Source organism: Belonocnema kinseyi, chromosome 2 (genome assembly GCF_010883055.1).
Source record: "Belonocnema kinseyi isolate 2016_QV_RU_SX_M_011 chromosome 2, B_treatae_v1, whole genome shotgun sequence".
Taxonomy (NCBI): domain Eukaryota; kingdom Metazoa; phylum Arthropoda; class Insecta; order Hymenoptera; family Cynipidae; genus Belonocnema; species Belonocnema kinseyi.
In genome coordinates this window covers 100,112,537-100,136,495 of record NC_046658.1, presented here as the reverse complement: position 1 = coordinate 100,136,495, position 23,959 = coordinate 100,112,537, and the positions used below count along the sequence as shown (strand labels likewise).

General features: G+C 35.7%; 1 protein-coding gene across 2 annotated transcripts in view; it reads right to left on the bottom strand.

Moving 5' to 3' along the window:
* LOC117168259 overlaps positions 1–23,959 on the bottom strand; it is a 42,588-nt gene that overhangs the window by 8,966 nt on the left and 9,663 nt on the right. Inside the window, exons 2-3 of one of the 2 annotated variants that reach the window (XM_033353762.1) lie at positions 18,336–18,651; positions 1,565–1,842 (exon numbers count right to left, since the gene is read on the bottom strand). In XM_033353762.1, the coding sequence (XP_033209653.1) occupies positions 1,565–1,842; positions 18,336–18,396 (339 nt within the window). In that variant the 5' untranslated portion in view covers positions 18,397–18,651. The remainder of the gene's footprint in view (positions 1–1,564; positions 1,843–18,335; positions 18,652–23,959) is intronic. The other variant, XM_033353763.1, reaches the window with a different exon arrangement.

Sequence of the window (23,959 nt, the reverse complement as noted above, 5' to 3'; positions counted from 1 at the left end):
ATCTTCGTATGATTTTTTTGTCCTCTTTAACGTAAAAAATATATTTTACTTGTTTTTGGCTGCGTCTAGTTGTTCCGAATTTTGGGGTAAATAGCATTTTTCATCGTGGGCTATTCATCTCAAATTTTGGGAGAACTAGCCCGAAATCAAGATATATGCTAGTCATCCCGATGTAAACTTTTTCTAAATTTTGTAATTTTTAATCTGTGAATGAATACTGTTCACAATATTTTGAAATTTACCCAGTTGCGAGCTTCAAAACTTTCAGATACAATGTATAGAAAATTCCGTAATTGTAACAGAATTTTTCTAAAATTATCCTAATTTTACTCGGAAAATCCAGAATGATTCAAATTTTAAAAAAATATATTGAATTTTTTCGGTTAAAAGAATGTTTTATTTTAGGAACTGACTAGTATTCCAGCTGGAAATGTCGGTAATGTGCCAAAGTTCATCACCGGCTTAGTACTGATTCAGTACTGCCCATCAGTACGGGCAGGCGGTTGTTTTTCCAGTACTGACTAACAGTTGGGGGCAGTACTATGCCAGTGGTGCAAAAATCGAACTCTAAACAAAGAATAGGTTTTTAAGTACAATCCGGACGTATAGCAGATTCGATTATCCGCTTCAAATAAACGCGTCAAAATAGTAACCAATCAGCGAAAAGAATTGAAATTCGACCAACGCTGTTTCTCCTCCTTCTTATTCTAGTGATAGGTAGTTTGAAATGTAAAAATCAGTAGATAAAAAATTAGGAGCAGATTTGCCTAAGTGACCCTAGCGCACCGAGTGAACGGAAAGGATATTCTATAGAGTATCCTTTCCGTTCACTCGGTCCGCTACGGGTTAAAGAAATCTCGAATTCTAACCAGATTAGGACATCTGATTCCGAATGTATGGAGACGGCTAAAAGGCTTTTCAATGCAGCAAAAACAATTCAACTTTAAAAGAATAATGTTTACGCTGACTTTATTATTTAAAGGAGAGTCGCGCGGGCCGACAGGTGATGACTCAGAAATTTCATTTGCAGATGATGAAGAAACACACACTAACTCAGACAAAATTAGTGAAAAATCGTAAAAAAAGAACCACAAATGCGAAAACTACTGCGCACATCGATTTTGAACCGGCTTTAATCAATTCTTCAGATTATGAAAAACGGGCAATATTACCACAAATAATTTTTTTCCAGCATTTTTTGGGTTTCGGAGTAACCCGCGACAGGAGTTCCAGTACTGGCTGGCCAGTACTGGAACTCCGGAAGGCTCCACTGGGCCGGTACTGTGCCGGTGGTGTATTTCTACATGGGATATTGCGGAATATTCTATAGCGATAGAAAGTTCGTTCGTTTTACAGGAAAAGTTTTTGGTTTAAAACTACTAAGTTACATTTTGAAACATTAACGAAAAAGATATCTAGTTCCATTTCAAAAGTAACTTACCTTTAACTGGAACCCAGAATCTTTTTTACATTGAAAATAACAGCATGAACTTATATTCAAAAACACGACACGCAAAAGATTAAGCTATACAAGAATAGAGCTTCAGTTTTTAAGGGTACCTACTTCTGACTTAAGTTGAGAGAAGCAAACCATTTCCATCATCCATGCCTGGGGCGAAAAGTGTTCAGCTCCACCATTCCGGTATACAACGTAACCCGTTTCATCTTTTTCTGCGAAGATAGCGTTCTGTATGTGGTTGATTTTCGCAAGTACTACGTTATTATACACTGCGTATTTTTCATTGGGACGAAGTCGATACAAAATAGAATTAAGACGTACTGCAGGACGAGAAGAAGAACTTCTAGAATCTCTGCTCATTAGATCTTTAAGCGTAATTGGTTCTGTAATTATACAATAGAAATGCATGAAGTTAAACGAGACAGCTTTTTTTCATATTGTTTATTTCACATGCTCATTTCCCAGTGGGCACAAAATTTGGCGACGTCTTTACGACATCGTTACGACAACTTTACGACATCCTATGTCCATGTCGTTAAATCGTCTTTAGGATATCGTAAATATGTCGGATGGTCTGACGATCTCTTTACGATATCGTAAAGATGTCGTAACGATGTCGTAAATACGTCGCTAAATTTTGTGCACGCTGGGTTATTAAACAATTTTTGGTGGTTAGGCATAAATTACGTAAAGTCTTTGGGGTGGCGATGTAGATAAATAATTTTAAAAAAATAGTATGTGCGCCTACGCAAAATTGTAATAATTAGGAACGAAACATTCATGAAACGACAGATTCTTAATCTCTGATACTCGCAATGTGAATTTTAATTGAATAATCAGCGCCACCTCTGTTATGGGAAAATTTAAGCGCCAACTACATTACAAATTTTCAGTAGGCAAAAAATTTGGCGACGTCTTAACGACATCATTACGACATCTTTACGACATCCTATGTCGTTGTCATTTCGGTGTCTTTGCGATATCGTAAATACATCGTCAGATCATACGACTTATTTACGATATCGTAAAGACACCTTAACGACATGGCCATAGGATGTCGTAAAGTTGTCCTAAATATGTCGTAACGATGTCGTAACGATGTAGTAAAGACGTCGCCAAACTTTGTACCCACTGGGTTGCTTGCTACAATTTTACGAAAAGCTCAGATATGATTGACACTTTGAAACATTTATGAGGCGTTTCCATTCGGCATACTTTCTTCAATTCAAATATGTGATGATTTTAATAAAGTGTTACAGTTCACTTATATTTCAGCTAAACTACTCAGTATTTTATTCTTGATATATCCTATTTTCTCAATAATTCAGCGTAAGTTTTACACCATCACACGTATAAAAAAAAACCTTACAGTGGAATCTTAGGCTTTGCGCATGGGAGCAGTATGTATGATTCTATAGGATGTCATTTAATAAGAAAAAAATCAGTAATTGCAATAAAATCATTTGTTTCAGCAGTTTTTGTTGTCAGTGCAAAATTTTGGTCATTAGCACAAAATTATTTTGTTGGCCAAACAAAATATTTGGTTCTTAACACAACATTATTTTGTTAAACCTTATTTTGTTGTTCTGGGAAAATTTTTCTTTAGCCGACAAAACTATTAAGTTAGACCAACGAAATATGCAACCACGCATGCGCAATCGTTCAGTGGGATCACATGCACGCGTGTGCGAATTCATTTCCATCATGGCGGATAATATCGGTGAAGTCGTGTTTAAAGTAATGAAAGTGATATAAATAAGTGATAAGATGATAATTGATGAATAAGTGATTGGTAAAGAAAAATGGCAATTGAACTCTGCGACTTTCAAATTGAGAAAGAGCAGTAATATATAATACAATTGAAGAAAAAATCCAAAAACTTTTGTGTCTTCTGTACATAGCCTCAAAAGTAGCCAAAAACGCCATTCTTGGGTACGTAACCTAAAATATCTTAAAATCCTGACGCGATTGGTCAATTCAGACTCCGGATTCGGATTCTACGTAAAAAATTACTTTGCAAATGACCCTTCACTTTTCAACAACAAACCATGTTGGCCTGTGGAATATGTGTGTATGAGCGACGCATGCGTTGACCCGCCTGTCGCCGTGCCGACTTTGCGAAGTTAAGATGCTATGTGCGGCACTCGTTGACCGACTGTTTTCTTATGTGCATCTCAATGTTGCAATAAAGTGAATCTTTGTTTTTGTGTAATTCTGACTTCGTTTATTTCACCTGCGACATGCTCAGTAGTCTAACAAGAAAAAAAAAAATTTTAATCAAATCGTTAATGACGAAAACGAGTGCGAAACGTGCAATGAGAATGTTTCCGGTATCGGGCATTTTTTTCAAATAATGCCAAAAAGTTCTTCTGTTTTTGACACGGGTTCCATAATTTGGTAGCCTTATACATTATTCATACATACGAACTTGTCTTAACCAACCAGAACAGACCTTCCGAAACGTCTGTTCTGATTAGTTAATAATCTAAATACTCTCTACGTTAAGGACTGTGTGGATCGCTCTTAAATAAAGATATATCATGGCCAGGGTTGGTTAGTTACGCGTAACTCGAGTCTTTTCTACGGATATTACCACGAAGGAATAATAAGGAGACCCAACTGAATGTGTTTGAGTGCGCAGGTGCGCAGTTGTCCTCTTCCTATACATGGAAAAGTGTGCGAGTGAGAAAGTTTATCAAATTGACGTAAGTTAGAGGTTGTGTTCTTTTGTTGATCATCATACGAAATATACACAAAATAAATATTTAAACAGTATTTTCGGTTCTTGTTTGAAAAATGTGTGTATAGATTTTGAGAAGGAAACGTATAGGTAAGTACCTTTTAAATTTGTAATATGATAAATAGGCTAAAGATTCTCAAGGCTCAATGACAATTAGGTAAAACAATCAAATTTATTAGACGTTTATTGTACTTACAGTGAAGGCTTTAAAAAAAGAAGTGTATTTGCCTTCTTCGGCGTGTAACTTCGTCCACAACCCGGAACTTGACACCTCATGACTTAGAACACATTTCTGACACTTGCATAAAAACAAACAGAACGTTCCAACTTACGTCAATTTGACAAACTTTCTCACTCGCACACTTTTGCATGTATAGGAAGAGGACAACTGCGCACCTGCGCACTCAAATCTAAGATCTTCCTGTAATGTGCGTATCACTTACGGTAATGTTTCTATTGCTAAGTGGGGGAACGGAGTTAGGTCTCCTTATTATTCCTTCGTGGATATTACGGTGGTAAATGTTTTTTGTATTAATATCAGGAAAAACATTATCAAACTTCTTTTTTTTTTAATTTTTCGGTTAATGTTGAATAAATCTGGAAAAACGAAAGTAAAAATTGTAAGACCTGTATTTTGCTATTTTGCATTTGTTCGAAGGGTTCAAGAATCACGCAAAATCACATATTAGATGTTTTTCCAGTGGTTATTTGGACAGCTTATTTATTAGACCTTAAGTTTTCAACAGATTTATATATAATTGTAAAACCAAAATAAGTGAAATTTTGATTTGACTGAAAAGTGTCATATGGGGCGGAATGACCGACTGTTCTGGAGTGGAATGAGCCGCCTCTTCCTGTGCATTAACTTAACTTCTTAGTGTAGCAGTCAGTAGGTTAGGTTGCAATGTTACATATTATGAGATTATGCGGGGTGTTAATAATAATGTAAACGTATAAAAAACTAATCTTGTCGTCAAAAATTCTCAGAAAAAGTATGACAGCGCTGTTATAGGTATGGTAAAATAATATGAGTTGCTGTCAACCAGAAGAGAGAGCACTAACTCTCTGGGGTCTTTCTTAAATAAATTTCTTTTAAAACTCGTAAAATGCTATAAAAATAAGAAAAGCATTATTGTGGTTTGAAAATACGGCAGACGTTTAAAAAAATGGTTTAATACTCCAATGTATATGAAGTTCGGTGTCATGCAGTAATTCTAGTAGAATAGTCTAGTATTTGGGAGTTTACGAATAGTAGAATTTATCTTTTACTGAGAGAATTTACATAGTCAAGTCGAAAAATTGCTATATTTATTTCTGTAATCTAATTATTGAAAGATATGTGGATATAATTCGTTTTTCTAATTACTCTTTGTAGTGTTATTTACGGTAGAGGTTAGGATTAAAGATTGCATCATTTTGTATTAAATACTTAAAATTTTCCGTTCAATTTTGGAAAGATATGTATAACATATGTTTTCATTTTGAAATAATCAAACTTAAGAAGACTCTTAATTACAAATAATATATAATAAATAATTTAATTAGGTGACTCATCTGGCCCAATGCCTGGCTCATCCCGCCCCAGACATGAGGCAATATGAGCCAAGCGCACTTGTTCTTTATTTTCGTTTTTAATTAGTCCAGGCATTACGTCAGAAAAAAGTGTGAAATTCCACAATAAATCCAACCAGCAATGTTTTTAATGAGAAAGTTTTATTTTGGGGTCCTTTTTGACATTATAAAATGCTAGAACAGATCAGTTGCCAAACCCGGTTTCTTTTAAACAGTTCCAAAAGTTACTTTTGCATGGAAGGATAATTCCCATTGCATTTTAGAGCAAAATGGCCAACAAAAAAAAGAAATAAAACAAAAATCTGAACCAATTTCGTTCAAACAAAAATCCGCTAACTTCTATTAGTTTCGAGTTATGATACTTTGAAAAGTCCCAATTTTTTTATTTTCAGCGAAAAATCACTAAGTTTTAAAAAACACTGTGTATATTTGCAAATAATTACTACACGGAAAAGTCTATAGCCTCAATTATCCTGTAATTACAAAAAAAGAACAATATCCTAGCTGTGATAGGTCATGAGTTATGACCCCTCAAAGTGGGCCATTTTAGCCTGTTTTTACGGGCAATAAAGTGGTCTTTAGTTTTTTCCAAATAAATCCTGCCTAATTCAGTTTACATTGATTGTACCAGAGGATGAACTAGAGTCTACAAAAATCTAGGTATATCTAAAAAAAAAGTCTTTTAGACCTATTTTGGGAATTGTAGGTTTCAAAAATCTAATTTTTTTGCATTTTTGACTAAAATTGAAGGAGTTGTGTTTTTGCAAAATATCTCATTTCATGCGAATCCCACCATAAAGTTCCTAGAGAATAAATGAAAGTAGAGCCAATTTGGCGTAAGATAAAAAAAGTGTCCTAGCCCAAATAGGTCACGAGATATGACCTTGGAAAGTGCACTCTTCATGCAGAGGCATCTGAGCGTAGCGCAAAGAAGAACTACGGTCATATTTCGGAATTTTTGTCAAAAATAAGTGTATATAATTCATTTATCATGTATAATACGTCGTTTGACATTAATAAATAAATAATTGTTTATAAAAAAGTTTTCTATCACTACTTATGTTTACTTTTTGGCCATTTTTTTACATCTTTGTGGCAAAATAGTCACCGTAATTGATTGCAAATGTGTAATATTTTTTTATCCGTAAGAAAATATTTTTATTCATAACTGTTTATAACAAAATATTGCTATAACCACTGTTGAGTACTTTTTGACTACTTTGCTGGAAAAAAGTACTTATCATTGATTAAAAATGTGATGTATATATTTTATATCGATAAACAAATCGTTTTTTAAATAATTTTTTATAACAATTTTTCTAATTAATACTTTTTTTGCATTCAATTTTATACTTTCCTCCAAGACACTTGTAATTGTCATTGATTTTCGTAAATTGTACATAATATGCTGTGACTATTTTTTGTCATTGAAAATAATTAACTAATTGATTCCTCGAAAGTAATTACATATCAATCGTAATTCAATATTAAGAAAAAATTAATGAATGAAAAAAGTAACTACATAAACTGATTGTGTCTAAAAGTTATTTAAATAATATCATAAAATAGTTTAATTCATCAAAATTAAGTAATAAGAAATAAATAGTTGATAAATGATTGTAATAAAAAGTAATACATTCAATGATTTATTTGAAATTTTTTATACTATTAAATTACATTTCATATGTTATTACTTTCCAGTAATCAATTACTTAATTATTTTCAATGCGAAAAAATTGTCAAAGAAAATTTTGTACAATTTACAGAAAATACTGCGAATTACAAGCGCCTTGGGGGTAAGTACGGAATTAAATGCAAAAAGAAGTATTCATTAGCAGGTATTGTCACAAAAATTACAAAAAACTATTTCTGCATTGATAAAAAATATATATCACATTTTCAATTAATTATCAAGCTTTCGTGCTACAAAAGTGGGAACAACAATGACAACACCAAACGTAGTTGTAGTAAGTGCGGTTCAAAACAACAGAACGCGCAGGGCTCCCGACAATGGGTCGGCCAACAATGCCGACCAATCTGGAGCTGGGGGAGCCAATGAAAATGGATTCAGTGCGATCAATTGGCGGGATCTCGAGACCTTTGGGTAGACGGAGCGACTGAATCACGACTTGCTAGCGTGCTACGATGCGAGTGTGGCCCCTGAACGGGGTAAAATGGCACGGCTGCATGCTCTATGGTGCGAGAAACACCCGGAGCTATCGCACTTTTCGCAGCAACGTCTGCGAAACCATGCTGAACTACTCCGAAAAAGCGGCTATGTAAGCGGAACGCCTACTCTACCACAGCTAGAACAAGCCGGCAACAGAGAAAGAGAGGCGACACTAAGAACAACCGCGGACAGGTATCCAATACAGGAAGAGCGATTCTTTACGACCCGGAGAAACATCAACACCAATGTTTCTCTCAAGCCTAAAGATCTGATTGAAATGGATTACGAGCTTCGTGGACATTTTTCTGGAGAATCCGACCTCTGGGCTATCAATTATTGTGTGTATAATGCAGCGAGAGCTTTGGCCGGTGCGAACCGTAAAACAAAACCAACGTTTGATCATAAGACCAAAAGACGAATGCATCAACTTTCCATAAAGATAGGCTAGACAAGACAGTACGCGTCCTGCATTCAGTGTGTGATTGGCAGGAATTTAACCGCCAAGGTTCGAAAGTTCGCGCGCGAACTCCGGACCCGTTATCACACACTTAACAAGTCAAAGCTGCTGACCATCAAGCAGCATATTGTTGAGAGAATACGGATACTATCTGACGCTAAGAGAAGTCTAGAGCGGAGGGAGAGGTGGGTCAGAGAAAATCAACAGTTTCTCTCTGACCCATCTCGACTCTTCCAAGACCTTCCAGTTACTGTCGAACACCCACCCAAGCCAGAGGAGCTCGAAGCATTTTGGAGAGAAGTCTACGAAGTGCAGCATAGACTGGAAGAAGACTCAGAAAATATAAATAGCTTCAAGGAGTTATGTGATGCCCTTATAACACCTGATAAAGAATGCCTACCCATCACTACCGAGGAGGTGAAAAAAGTATTAAGAGGGATGAAGAACTATTCCGCACCGGGACCAGATTGTATCAAAACCTTCTGGTGGAAGAAGTTTTCTTCAACCCATCAGCATTTGGCCCGTAATTTCACCTCATATTTGAAGTCGGAAGAGCCGATTCCGGAATGGTTGGTGGAAGGGCGCACAATACTCCTGCCGAAAATAGGCAACTTAGCTGACCCGAATAATTACAGGCCAATCACTTGTCTGAACACAATTTATAAGATATTCACAGCTATCCTAAATGATAGGATTGTTGGGGCAATTGAACCTGTGTGGCAAGAAATGTATGAACAACGAGGCTCAAAGAAAGGCATAGCGGGATGTCGGGACAACCTGCTCATCTCTAGATGTGTCTGCAAAGATGCAGCATTCTACCAGCGTGACCTATCGATGGCCTGAATTGATTATCGGAAAGCTTTCCATTCAACCTCCCATAGACTTATCATCTATCTTTTGGAAATCTTAAAGGTTCATCCGCAAATAGTTAGGTGTATAGAGAGATTGATGCCGCTTTGGAAAACCAGATTTACTATCTCATCTGGAAAAAATCGTGTGACAACTAACAAGGTCAGCTTTCAGAGAAGTGTCTTTCAGGGCGACACCATGAGCCCACTCCTCTTTTTCCCTACATTATTGCCACTATCTCTAGCACTTCGCCATTCCGATGGGTACTTGTGCGGCAAACCTGCAGATCGAAAGTACAAGGTCACTCATGTATTTTACATCGACGATCTTATGATATATGCTAAAAACGAAGAGCAACTACATCTAGATATAGGGATTTTCGAACGATATACTAGGGAAATTGGAATGGAATTTGGGTTAGACAAATGCGCCAAGGTTTATTTGAAGCGAGGAAAACTTAGTGGCATCCCTGAAGATTCTAAGCTCATTGATAGAAGCGCTATACGACACCTTTGCGCTGAAGAGACTTATACATACCTGCGCATGTCACAAAGCCGCGCTCAGGATGTGACATCTATGAAGGATACTCTCCGGAGCAGATACAAACGTCTCATCCGGCAGATTTAGTCTTCCGAACTGTCGGCAAGGAACAAAGTATCTGCAACGAATATGCTTGCCGTCCCGGTAGTACTTTATTCATTTGGAGTAGTTCCATGGACGAAGAACGAGCTCAGATCCCACGACAAGAAAGGTTGTGCACATGAAAAAAAGCATGCATCTTAAGTCTTCCGTTCCGCGACTGTACATCTCACGCCGTCAAGGTGGTCGCGGAATATTGAGTCTTGAATGTCTTCACAACAACATCAAATCTTATCTATCTCGAGTACTCACTCCCGAAAACCCGGATTAAGAAAGCACAAGAGAAAAACTTTAGTGAACAGCTCCTCGATAAGAGGATGCACAGCATCTTTCACAGAAATGTGGAGGAGCAGTCAATGTCTTGTGAGCTAATGTTTGCTTTCCTTAAATCGCCCAGATTAAAGTCTGGTATGGAGGGTTTCATTTTTGCATGCCAAGACGGTGTCATTTCCACCTTAACATACCGTCGCCACATTTTGAGCTAAGACATTCCTGATGATAGCTGCAGGGCGTGCCATGCACACCCTGAGCATTTAGCTCACATACTATCCAGTTGTCCAACTCACGCGGGAACGACCTACATCCAAAGGCACAGTGCGGCAATAAGAGTGCCTTATTAGCATCTCTGTCACTCTTACGGCATTAACCTTAATATTTCTCCTCAAAATGCTTCTAGGGAAGTCGAGTCAATTATCGAGAATGAGAAGTGCCGCATATACTGGAACTTTGTATTCTCGACAATTGTTTCTGTTGCAAACTCGAGGCCAGACATGGTTGTTCTTGACTTCGAGAAGCGAACCATGTTCATTATCGAATTTTCGGCACCAGCTGACAAAAACATCATAGCCAAAGAGAATTAAAAGAAAGAGAGGTATCGAGACCTTATAAGGGAGTTGCAACGATTGTACCCGGAATATTCTGTTAAACTAATCGTCCTAATCATCGGCGCTGTTGGAGGTGCCAAGCTTTCACTCGTTAATAGCCTGAAAAAAATCTCTGCGTGTCAACAATATGCTAAAATACTTGCGGGGAAAATGCAGAAGGCGGTTGTCCTTGGGTCGCTCCGTGTTCTTAGGGTCCACGAGGCTTTTGCTGGATCGTCGTATTGATTCCTTTACAGACTGTAACCACCTATCTCACGGTCGTGAGACGTGGTTGTGGCTGAAATTTTACCGCGATTTCGCTGGGAGCGGGTACAATTTTTCAGATTAGCACCCGCTCCCGGCGAAATCCTGCGGTTGTCCGTATGACAAATTTTTAATTTCAAGCAATTAATTAGCAGATTTTAAATACTGTCACGTGAAAAGGACAGCTATGCCCATCTCGTCCCACCCTACCCTAACCTCATACTGCTTGAACATTTATTCGAATTTAAAGAATTTTTAAATATTGTTATTTGGCGCGAGATTTACGGGACAAATACAATAAATAATATAACACGAATCGATTAACATAAAACTCTGAAAATTTATCTAGAATTCTAAATTCTTCAGCATATTGTGAATTGCACGATCGCAAATCATACACAAAGTAGCATTTTCTCCTTTCTCGACTTTTATGAATTTGTAGGACAATTGGTTCCACATTTTTCCTTTAGGCCTACTCCCTCGATATATTTTTTTACTACCTAGTGGGCACAAAGTTTGGCGACGTCTTTACGACATTGTTACGATACCTTCACGATAACTTTACGACATCCTATGTCCATGTCGCTAAGGTGTCTTTACGATATCGTAAATAAGTCGTATATTCTGACTATGTATTAACGTTATCGCAAAGCCACCGAAACGACATAGATATAGGAAGTCGTAAGGTTGTCGTAAAGATGTTGTAAGGACGTCACCAAATTTTGTGCCCACTGGGTACTTACTGCAATAAAAAGTTGAAGAGCGAACACAGTAACCACGACCCACATCAAGCAAAATAGATTGTTTAAGGTATTTTTCAAAATTGGTGCATACGCACTGAAAATTTCCATTCGGACGTAATATACGCCAAATCACGTAGCCAAACTCTACAGCAGATAATTTTTATCACGAAGCGAATGAAGATTATCCATCGTTGAATAATAATTATATTTTTCAATGCAGCGTTTTTGTACCGTTAATGCAGTTTTACTTTACTTTCGCGTAGGAAAAGTATGGTAACAATTACAATAAAAAGTGACAATAAAATTCTGTAAGGGATCAAATTTTCTCAAATACCTACACATTAAATCTCCGAGAAATTATGTATCTGAAGTTGGATAAAAGCGCTGCAAACAATTAAATACGACAATTATCTGACGTAATAGAAATTATCTGCCGACAGATAATTATAGTTTTCAATTGATTGAAGTGTTCTTATTACACTTCAGATAAATGATATATCGGGGATTGACTTTAAATTAATAGTAAAATTATGTGAGGGAAAAAATTAGATTGCACGCGCTTTCTTGCTCAAATACCTACTACAATGATCAATCAGAAAATGATGAGCGGGTCATGTGATCAGATTCCTAGCTTAACGAAACTTTTTTAATTTCCTAACTTATTTTTACACGAAGTGGCACATCGAGATCAAAATTTGGAATACTAAATAAGAAGCAATAAGAAAGGTTGGTCTGATCTTCAATTTTTATAATAATACACCCTGAGATTGGGGGAAAACATAATAGAAAATTCTAAAGTTTGAATATCTGTTCTTTTTTTTAATTGTGTTCCGTTGCGCAGATAATAGAAAATCCGAAAACGTCCTGAAAGATAACCCAGTGGGCACAACATTTGGCGACGTATTTACGACATCTTTACGACATAGGGCATAGGGTGTCGTAAAGTTGTCGTGAAAATGTCGTAACTATGTCGTAAAGACGTCGCCGAATATTGTGCCCACTGGGTTGTGAAGCTCTTACTTTTGTTATGTCTCTCTCTTTTTTCTATCTCTCTCCCTCTCGATTTTGACGCCAGTCCGACTTTTGAAGCACAAGCGGAGCGATTGCTGCTGGTCGGGGGCAGGCGTTAAATAAGAGAAAGATTAATCGAAAGAGAAAAGTAAACGCAAGAAAACTCGATTAAAGCAAAGAGTGTTGTTATAAAAATGGATGTGGGACAAGAACTTTACAGTTCAACAAACTTGCACGACAGACAACCGATACACGAGTATACGAATGAAAATGGCATTCGTACGAGTTGCTATTGCTAGTAGCAAAGCTATTAAAGAGTGCGCACGTACATCTTTACCGATGCGTAAATCTTAGGCTTCCTGCACAGAAAACGATGCAAGAGGCATGTATTTTCTACCAAGGTAAAAAGAACAAGAAATTTTAAACCTAAAAACTGCAAACAACGCTGAGATTTTGTACCGCGCGACTGTTGGTGCTTGCGCTTCGCGCTTGATGATTTATCAGTCGCGCGCTTCGCGCTCGATAATGTATTTACCTCGCACTACGCGCTCAATCTTTGTGCATAGACTTTTTAAAACTAAAGGTAGAAGCATTGACAACAGTAATTTGGCAATTGTGAATTCTCTTTTGTTAAAGCTCCTTCGGCCTTAACGAACACATTCTTATTACGTATCTCGTGCTTCGCACTCGAGTTCATCCCTGAAACTTTTTGTTATTCCCATAAATGTACATTATTATAACTCATAACTTACATTTATATTAAAACAGACGTACTTTCATTGTCCCGTTTGAAAAAATGCGAATTGTTTAAAAAAAAGTTTTGTTGTTTAACATTTTATTGCAGACTTACCGTTTTTTAACTTCTAAATCCCAGCGAAATCGTGGTAGAATTTCAGCCACAACCACGTCTCACGACCGTGAGATAGGTGGTTACAGTCTGTAACGGAATCAATACGACGGTCCAGAAAAAGTCTTGTGCACCCTGAGAACACACAGCGACCCTAGGACGACCGCCTTCTGCATTTTCCCCGCAAGTATTTTAGCATATTGTTGACACGAAGAGATTCTTTTCAGGCTATTAACGAGTGAAAGCTTGGCACCTCCAAGAGCGCCGATGATAAGGACGATTAGCTTAAGAGAATATTCCGGGTACAATCGTTGCAACTCCCTTATAAGGTCTCGATACCTCTCTTTCTTTTCATTCTCCTTGGATATGATGTTTTTGTCAGCTGGTGCCGAAAATTCGATAATGAACATGGTTCACTTCTCGAAGTCAAGAAGAACCATGTCTGGCCTCTAATTTGCAACAGAAACAACTGTCGAGAATATAAAGTTCCAGTATATGCGGCAGTCCCCATTCTCGACAATTGACTTGATTTCCCTGGAAGCATTTTGAGGAGCAATATTAAGGTTAATGCCGTAAGAGTGACAGAAATGGTAATAAAGCACTCTTAGTGCCGCATTGTGCATCTGGATGTACCTTGTTCCCGCATGAGTTGGACAACTGGATAGTATGTGAGCTAAATGCTCAGGGTGTGCATGGCACGCCCTGCAGCTATCATCAGGAATGTCTTAGCTCAAAATGTGGCGACGGTATGTTAAGGTGGAAATGACACCGCCTTGGCATACAAAAATGAAACCCTCCATACCAGACTTCAATCCGGGCGATTTAAGGAAAGCAAAAGTTAACTCACACAACATTGACTGCTCCTCCACATTTCTGTGAAAGAGTGAGTACTCAAAATAGATTAGATTTGATGCATTGTGCTCAACCCTAATACTGAAGGTAATTGAATTTAGTTGAAAATTCAAAAATTTAACATTCATTGCAATGAATTTGAAAGGACTTTAAAAATAATAGTTGTCTTAAATTCTCCTTCGTAGCATTATTAGCACTCAGGAAATGTGACGTAATTGTAAACCAACTCTTAACACGTGACGCTCGCTTTGTCCTTTACATCAATTTCGAAAAGAGTTTAAGGGACGCCGGTCATGTACCCTGATAATGGAGAAAAAACTAAATAGAAAATTCTAAACTTTGAATATTTGTCTTTTTTTCATTTATGTTTCGTTGTGCAGATAATATAAAATCCTGAAATTTACTTAAAGATAAGCAATTTATATCACTTTGTTTTAATTTTGAGCTGAAATAAATATTTACGTACATGGTCAAAGAATAATTCTGCTAGGACATATAAATGGATAAGTGGGATGCCAAAATCAGGATACAGAAAGAGTACTAGGTAATTTTGCGGTAGCCAAGAAGAAATTATCACGGAGATAAATTAGTAAGCTTATGCTTAGAAAGGGGTCTGTTTGTTACAAATGATTGGCTTAGGCAGAAAATGATCTACATGTACACCTGGTCTAAAGGAAATAGCCACAGTATAATTAACTTTGTGGTTGCGGATGAAAGACTAAGAGAACAAAAAAAGCAAAACAATTGCGAATCAAAATCGAGAACCTACAGAAACCGGACGTGCGAATAGATTTCCAAAATAAGATAATTGACAGCATAGTTAGGGCAACTTGGGAGGCGCTTATAAGAAACAAAGATATAGAGGGCGCATGGACTATGTTGCAGGATATCATTGTTAGATGTGCCATCGAAGTGTATGGTACCGCGATTGTAGGAAGAATATCTGGTGATGCTTGGTAGAATGATGAAATTCAGGCTGCCCAAAAAGCAAAGAAAGAAGCGTACAGGAGAACTTTGAACATCGCAGGTTATAGCGACGAGGAAATAAATAGAAGTATAAATGATTACAGACACAAAAAGAGGATACTCAAACTATCAAGTAAGGAAAGTAAAGATAAAATTAGAGCAGAAGAAGAGAAGAAAATACAAAACGATTTTGAAGGAAGCAAAAAACTCCTTTATAAAAAAATAGCGGGAAACAAAAGTACAGAAATTGTCAACATGAGAAATAGTAATGGGGAAATGATATATGAGACAGACGGGATACTAGAGGCTTTCAGAGGCTATTTTAGGGGACAATTCGGAGATAAAATTATTGGACACTACAACTGCGATGTTGAAAATGATGCGTTAGACAACTCAAATGAGAAAGTCTGGGTCACTGAGGTTAATGATATAATTAAGTACTTGAAAAACAGTAAGGCTGTCGGGGTAGACTGTATTAACGCTGAAATGCTTAAACACGGTGGCGAGTACATACCACATAGGCTGCGCAAATTGATAAATTTATGTTTCGAGATGGGAGAAGTCCAGGATGATTGGAAAAAAGCTTTTATCGGACCAATATACAAAAGAAAGGAGATAAAAGCGACTGTAATGGTTACAGAGCAATCAGCTTATTAAGTACCGTAAGTAAAATATGCTCAAAAATATTTATTCGTAGGGTAATGAAAATAACAGAGGAAAATATTTGGGAAGTCCAAAGTGGGTTTATGCCAGGAAGTTCATATGCAGATCAAATACTATGCTCAAGGCAAATCTCGGAAAAAAGTTTGAGAGTAGGAAAAAAGTTTTCTGTGCATTTGTTGTCCTGAAAAAAGCTTTTGATCGGGTAGATAGAAGTAAACTTTGGGAAGTCAGGAAAGAGTACGGAGTCAATGAATGGCTCGTACAAGCTATAAGAACAATATATACGGTTAGGAAAGCGAGTGTAAGGGTGAATGGGAAATTGAGTGACTGCTTTAATAAAATTTAAGGAGCTAGACAAGGACGCCTTATATCTTCATAGTTATTTATATTATTCATGTACAAGTGTTTAAGAATGGCTCTTTTCGACGAGAAGGTGTGGATCTCGAAACAGTAAGGGTACGTGGGTTAGCCTTCGAAGATGATAAGTTTGTTGTGGCAGAGTCAATCGAAGACTTGCAAAGAATGTTGAATAAACTGAATGCAATCATGAAGAGCGTGGGCCTCAAAATTAACGCAAATAAAACAAAAACTATAGTGTTCAGAGGAAAAAGGAAAGACGCATAAACGAAGGTTATAAAGTTATTGGTAAAGCAGGGCCCCTTATTAGAAATAAAAATATATAAAATAAAGCTAAAATCACAATACGTAATTCTATATTTGTACCGAATGTACTATCCGGTAGCGAGACATGGACATTTCAAGAAAAAGATAAGAGTAATATTAACGCGCATGATATGCGGGAAAACTCTCATGGAGAAAGTGAGTAACGAGAAATTTCTCAAAGAATGTGTTCCAGAAAAGACGCTAGTAGATACATGGGAAAGAAATCGGTTAAGATGATTCGGGCATGTTGAGAGAATGCCAAATGAACGACTAACGAAACAAGCGTATCAAGGTAAAGTAAATGGCAGCGTGCCCAGAGGCAGACCGCGAAAAGAATGTTTAGAATGTGTGAATGAGAACCTAGTTATAAAAGACATAATAAGCTACAGAAAAACGAGAGCTTGCATAAAAAAATGCATGGTCGTAAGAGAAGCTAGATGACAGAAAAGTATTGCGGTAAATAGTTAATAAAAAGAGTGCCAGTCGACTGAATGACGCCTGAAACAAAAAACCGTGGCTACTAATGGAACCAATTGTGGAACCTCACGTGACGACTTTGTGAGGATTTTCACTTGGGGTGATTGTTAAAGAGATTGATTAAAAACCTGATTCGGAGCAGTTTTGCGGAACGAACGTCTTATTTAAATAAATAACACGAGAATTCTGGATCAATCTAAAAATTCTATATCCCTTCCTCACATTAGGGGGCTTCCATAAAACGCGTGACCCAATTTTTTCCACTTTTTCAGCCCCCCCTTCCCCATGTGGTCCTCCGTGGCATTATCGTAAATCCCCCCCCCCCCCTAGGAACTAATCGGATTAGTTCAGGAACGTGAGCATACCTTGTCTCATTTCAATATATTTTCCACAGATTTAGGGTAATGTGTGTCCACGTGGATTATAGCCCGACCCTCCCGGCCCCCCTCGTGGACAAGCGTAGAATTTTTTCATACCTCCTACCCCCTAAAGTGTCCAAGTGGTTTATGGGTGGCCTCTAATGTGAACAAACAAAAATACTTGCTGGGAAAGAGTTACGCGTGAGTGGAGAGAGAAATCATTCGACTCAACTCGGTTCGGTTCGCTGGCATCGAATTTAGGACTCCGCGCGCTACTCGAAAAAAGGAGTAAGCCATGCGTTTTATTTTATTTTTACAGCTAAATATAAAACCACGTGGCACGGGCTCGTAAGCCCTTTCCCCCATGTGGACCAGCGTGGCCTTTTGTCGACCCCACCCTTCCCCTAGAGCGACCACGGGGTTTTTGAAAGGCCCCTTACTCCCTTCCCCAACGAGTGAGTCACATCTACCCCGGAACGGAAATGGCTTAATGGTTTAATAATAATGAAAAAAGTTTTTTTTGTAAATAACATTTTGTTGCTTTTTTTATCATTTTTAAAATTTAGGACCAGATCCACTTTTCTTGGAGCTTCTAATTCAGTATCCCAAATTTTCAACTCGATGTGGCGCTTCGTGTGAAAATAAGTTAGGAAATAAAAAAAGTGTCAGCAAGGTCGCAATCTGGTCACGTGACCCACTCGTCACATGGCATTAGATTATCTTATGTATAATTCGACTCACCGACAAAGTTAAAGAGAAATGGTGTGGTGACCAGCAGAGTTGAGATGATGGCCCTCATCATCCCAAAGTAAAAGGACAAATTTCTAGAAGCTTTTCCTGAAGATGGACTTGCTGTCGCTTACTGTAGACTTCCGGATGACACACAGCGTAAAGCACATGAAATTTTGATTATTTGCGTAAATTTGTTTCGTGTGCGAGTAATGTTGCTTAACCTTGAACTAACAAGTCATTTGTCAATATCGTGCACATTGTTAGAAAATTCTTGAAATAACAATGAAAAATACTTGCCCGATTAACGAAGGGCAGCTTTCTTTAACTGGATATATTTTGTGTAGAAAATTTCATAGAAATTACTATTTTTAATAAGAAATATTAGACAATTTTTAAATGCAAGAAAAACTTTATTTTTAAATAAGGCCTAGAAATCTAATTGTTTTAAAATTTAATTTCATGTTTAGTAAAACCCATGAGCTTTGAAAAAGCATTGACAGGGTCACCTTGAAAATAATTTGCGATTATACAAATAAATTATTTTTGTCTTCTCTCAAATCTTGGGTTCTATATTTCCAACAGCTAGTCATCTGATCTCTTACTTGGCGCAAAATTATTTTCTATGTCATTGAATTTACCAATTAAGGAGTACAACAAATCAACCAAACTAATTGCGCATTTAAAATTGAAGTCTTAAATTCCGATCACAAAAATTGTAAAGATAAATTTATTATTAATAATAATAATTATAAGTATCAGTGTCATGTAAATCGAACAACTGTATCCTCTAAACAGAAAAATACTACAAAATCACACCAATAAAACTATATATATATATATATATATATTTGAATAAAGTACTTTGGTTTATAAATCAGTCAACTGTAATCTCGATTCAAAAGAATTTCATATTAAATAATATTTATTTTGTCATTAATAAAATAATAAGGCTTTGTCCTTTTAAATTGAAAATTTAAATCTCATGGAAAAAGTCATCTTTGTTGGATGAAAATGAAATTTTTGTTTAAAAATTAATTTTTGTAACTGAAATTTTAACTATTATATTTTTTTATTGAGACCTAATCGCTCTTAGTTGAAAATTCGACTATTTGGTTGAAAAATTCTTTTAGCGGGAAATTCAAGTGATTGCTTTTCGGTTAAATATTCAATTATTTTCTTGAAAATTTACTTGATTGAAAACTCAACTATTGGGTTAAAGTTCAACTACTTTCAAAACAAATTTTTTGTTCAAGATTCATCATTCAAGTTGGAAAAATTGAACTATTTTCATTAAGGCTCTTTTTTTGTTAAAAATAATTTTTTTTTATTTGGAAATTGAACTACTTTGTTGAAATTTCGTTTTTGTTTTTGTTATTAGAAAATAGTTTTTCAAACTGAAAATTTAACCGTTTGAAAATTTAGGTATTTTTTTTTAAATTAACTTTTTTATTTAAACCATAATCTGCTTGCTTTAAAATTGATCTTCTTAATTAAAATTTATATGCTTTGTTAAAATTTCCTTTTTTTGTTCAAAAATTAACTTTTCCAACTAAGAAATTAACTATTTCATTTTTTGTTGAAAATCATTCGTCTTTTTGGTAGAAAAATAATCTTTATAGTTAAAATGTATCTTTTTGGTTTAAAAATCAACTTTTTGTTTAAAAATTTATCTTCTTAATTGAAAATCCATCTTTTTGGTCAGAAATTGAAGTATTTTGTTAAAAATTCCACTTTTTTGGGGATTGAGAAATAATTTTTTCAATTTAGTGTTCAATTATTTCATGGCTTGTTAGAAATAATTAGACTTTTTTGTAAAAAATTAATCTTCGTGGTTAAAACTTCACCTTGCTGGGAAAGACAAAAGAAAGTTTTTTTATTGTAAAATTAACTACTTGGTTCTAGGTTAAACCACATAGTTAAAAATTATTATTTTTTCGGATGAAAATTGATCATTTTAGTTAACAATTAATTTATGTGGTTAAGAACTTAACCATTTAAAAGTGCAGAAATCTTTCAAAAATTCAAATTGTTTGTTAAAAAATACAAATTTTTGGCTTAGAATTAATTTTTTCAATTTACTATTCAAATTATTTTATTTTTGTTTATAATCATTCGTTTTTTTTTGTAGAAAATTAACTTTCGTAGTTACAAATTTATCTTTTTTGGAAAGACGAAAGAAAATTACATTTTGTTGTTGAAAATTCAACTGCTTGGTTAAATGTTAAACCACATTGTTAAATTTTTTTAATCTATCATTTTACTTGACAATTGATTTCTTTTGTTAAAAACTTAACCATTTTGTTAAAATATCGCTTTATTTTCAGTTCAAAATAAATTTTTTAAACAAAAATCTAATTGGCTGGATAACAATATAAATATTTGTTAACAATTTATTTCTTTATAAAAATTTAACTTTTTGGTTAAAAATTTATATTTTTGTTAAAAGTTTTAGTAATTATGAAAAATTCACTTTTTTCGAGTTAAAAATTTATTTATTAAACTTGAAATTTACTATGGCATTTTTTATTAAAAAATGCATTGCGTTTTGGTTAAAAATTCAAAACTTTTTGGTTGGAACCTAACGGTTTATCAAAAAAATTCGACTTTTTGGTAGAAAAAAATTCTAGTTGGTTCGAAATTCACCTTTTCGTTAAAAACTCGTATTTTCAGTAGAAAATTAATCTTTTTTTAAATTCTACTATTACGCAAACAAATAATTTTTTCGTTTGAAAATTCATCCTTTTAGTTGAAAATGCAAGTACTTGTTGAAAATTTACTTTCTTCGTTAGTTTTTTTTTATTTTTACTTTTTAAACTTATAATGTAAAACTTAAAGACCATATACTTTCCTGAAAATTCTACTTTTTATTCTAAAGTCATGTAAAAATTAAAACCTTGACAGAGATAACATTCGAGTAACTGAAATAGCTTTCTATCCAAGGATTTTCATTTCTATGTGGTAATAGTATGTATGTTTTCCACGAAGCTGATGTATTTTTATTTTAAAAAATGAAATTTAAACCCAAGAAAATAATTTTATTTCACCGAAAAGAGGAGGATTTTAGAATAAAAGCGAACAATCTTAAAAAATTAAAAAATTTAACTAAATTAAACTAAAAATAAGGCGAAAACTAAAAAGAGGCTCAAAAATCTTAAAAAAGGGTTGTAACCAAATCATTCAAACAAAATATATGAATACAGAGAAGAAGATTTTCTAATGAAAAAGTTAGATTTTCATTTAAAAAAATTAAATTTCTACTAAACAAGTAGTTGAATTTTCATACAAAAAAGATTACATTCAACTTTTCAAGATCAAGATATGATTTGTTTTTAACAAAAAATAAATTTCTACGAAAAAAAAATAATTTTCAATGCAAAAAGGCAAATTTTTTAACCAAAAAGGATGAATTAGTTCAATTTTCATTCGAAAAAGATTTCAGTTATTTTTTCAACACTAAAATATGAAATTTAAACAAAAAAGTAATTTGTTGCGAAATAGTCAAATTTTCAAAATAAAAAGCAGAACTTTTAAGCACAAAGTATGACTTCTCAACAAAATTCCTGAATTTTGAACTAAACGCTTGCATTTTTACTCAAAAAAGATAAAAATTCTATTGAAGCAGGTGAATTTTTAAATAAAACAGATCAATTAAAAAAAAGAGTTGAATTTTTATCCAAAAATATTTCAGTTGACTTTTCACCACAAAGATAAGAATTTTAAACAAAAAGTAAATTTTCACCAAAAAATATGCTTTTCAAAAAAATTGTTTAATATTCAACTAGATAATAGAATTTATAACTAAAAAGAAAATCTTCAGGTGAAAGTTTTTACCAATTGGCACAAATTACGTACATGAGTGAAGTTTCCAAGTTTTTTAATAAAAAAATTTAGTGGCTTCCGTTTCCAGTACTGATAGGGGATACACGGTGTTTTTCGAGTGCGATTATTTTTTGGCTGAGGAGAAGTGAAAAGTTGAGTGAGTACGGTGAGGGTGTTGTGATTAAGAGTGCTGGGGTGAAAGTGCAAGTGTGAATGAAGAGAGTGATAGAAAGTGAAAAGTTAAACGGAAAATAAAGAAGTTGACGAAAGTTGATTTTGAGGTTAGGTTCGTTTGGGTGATTTAATGGGTTTCTTGGCAGTAAGTAGGAGTTTGAAGGGTAAAAAAAAGTGAAATAGATACAAATTGTCAAAAAAATCAATGTAGGAGGGCGAATTTTTGGAAAAAGTTTTGAAAATTCTGGGGAGGATAGAAAGTGGCAGGGGGGGTGGAGGTGATGCTAACGGTCAGTTCACAGGGTAGAGTAGAGTCATGTTGGCTATGCCCAGTCCACAACGTGATACCGGAAGGAGGCAGAGCGAGTTGAGTGAGAAGAGTGAGACAAATAATAGGGATAGCGGAAATGTAGACAAGACGCTTACTACGCCTTTGCATCCCGTAGCAACGGCAGAATCGAGAACAGGAACGGGGCATAGGCGCGGGAGGCCCACAAATTTGGAAAGGCTTGGTTCGAAACCGGGAAGCTCGTGGTCGCGGGATTTGTTGCACAGGTGGCAACAGTCGGCGAGCGCGATTAGCAGCGAAAGCGTCAATAGCGAAGGGTAACAAACGGGGGATGATAAAAGGAAAAGAGAGCGGGTGGACGAAGAGGCAGAGCGAGGCAATGACTTGAAAAAGGTAATTACAAAAAAAGAACACCGGAGAGAAATAGGGATGAAGGGGATATGTTCCTAAAGTTAGAAGCCCTTATAAAAGAATTTAAAGAGGAGATTTGCGAAAGTTTAGATGAGACATGTGGAAGACTTAATGATATGAAGACACAAGGGGAAGAGGTAAAAGACGAGGTAAGAAAAGTGAGACAAAAGTGGGAAGAATGGAACCAATTATGGAAATGAGAGAAAGAAAATGTGTGGAAAAAACTGGAAAGTATAGAAAATAGGGAGGGAGAGAATGAGGAGGTTAGGAAAAAGGACATGAAACGGCTAGAAGAGAGAGTGAGTAAATTAGAACTAAGGAATGAGTCTAAGGTGGGAGAGAAAGGAAGTATGGAAGAAGTGAGAGAATGTGAGGTGGTCAAGCATGAGGAAAATGAAAGGTGGCGCTTGAGACTGATTGAGGTTGAAAGAAGAATAGAAGGGGAAGAGAGAACGAAAAGGAAAAATAACATAATAGTGAAGGGTTTGAAAGTAGACAGTGAAAGGTCAGAGGAAGATATTAGGAAGGTAATGAGAGACACTGACGCCCAAGTCAGAGTGGAAGGGATAAGAAGACTAGGAGGGAATAAAGAGGGCAGAAAATGTATGTTTTTAGTGAACTTGGGGAGTGAGCAGGACAAGTATGAAGTTGTGGAGAAAAAGAAGTTGTTGAAAGGAAGACATGAAAGAATAGAAGAGGATCTAACGTGGTGGGACAGGAAAAGAAAGTGGTTAATCGAGCGAAAGGCATGTACTGACAGGTGTAAAGGTAATAGGGTAAGAATTGGCAGAGCTAGGATATGGGTCAACGGAGAGATAGAGATTTGGGACGATGAAGTAGAAGAACTGAGAAAGGAACTGAGGAAGGCACGAAACGCATAGTGAATGAAGGGGACAATGAGCACGAAAAGGGGAATGTAAGGGTCACGGGGGGGGGGGGG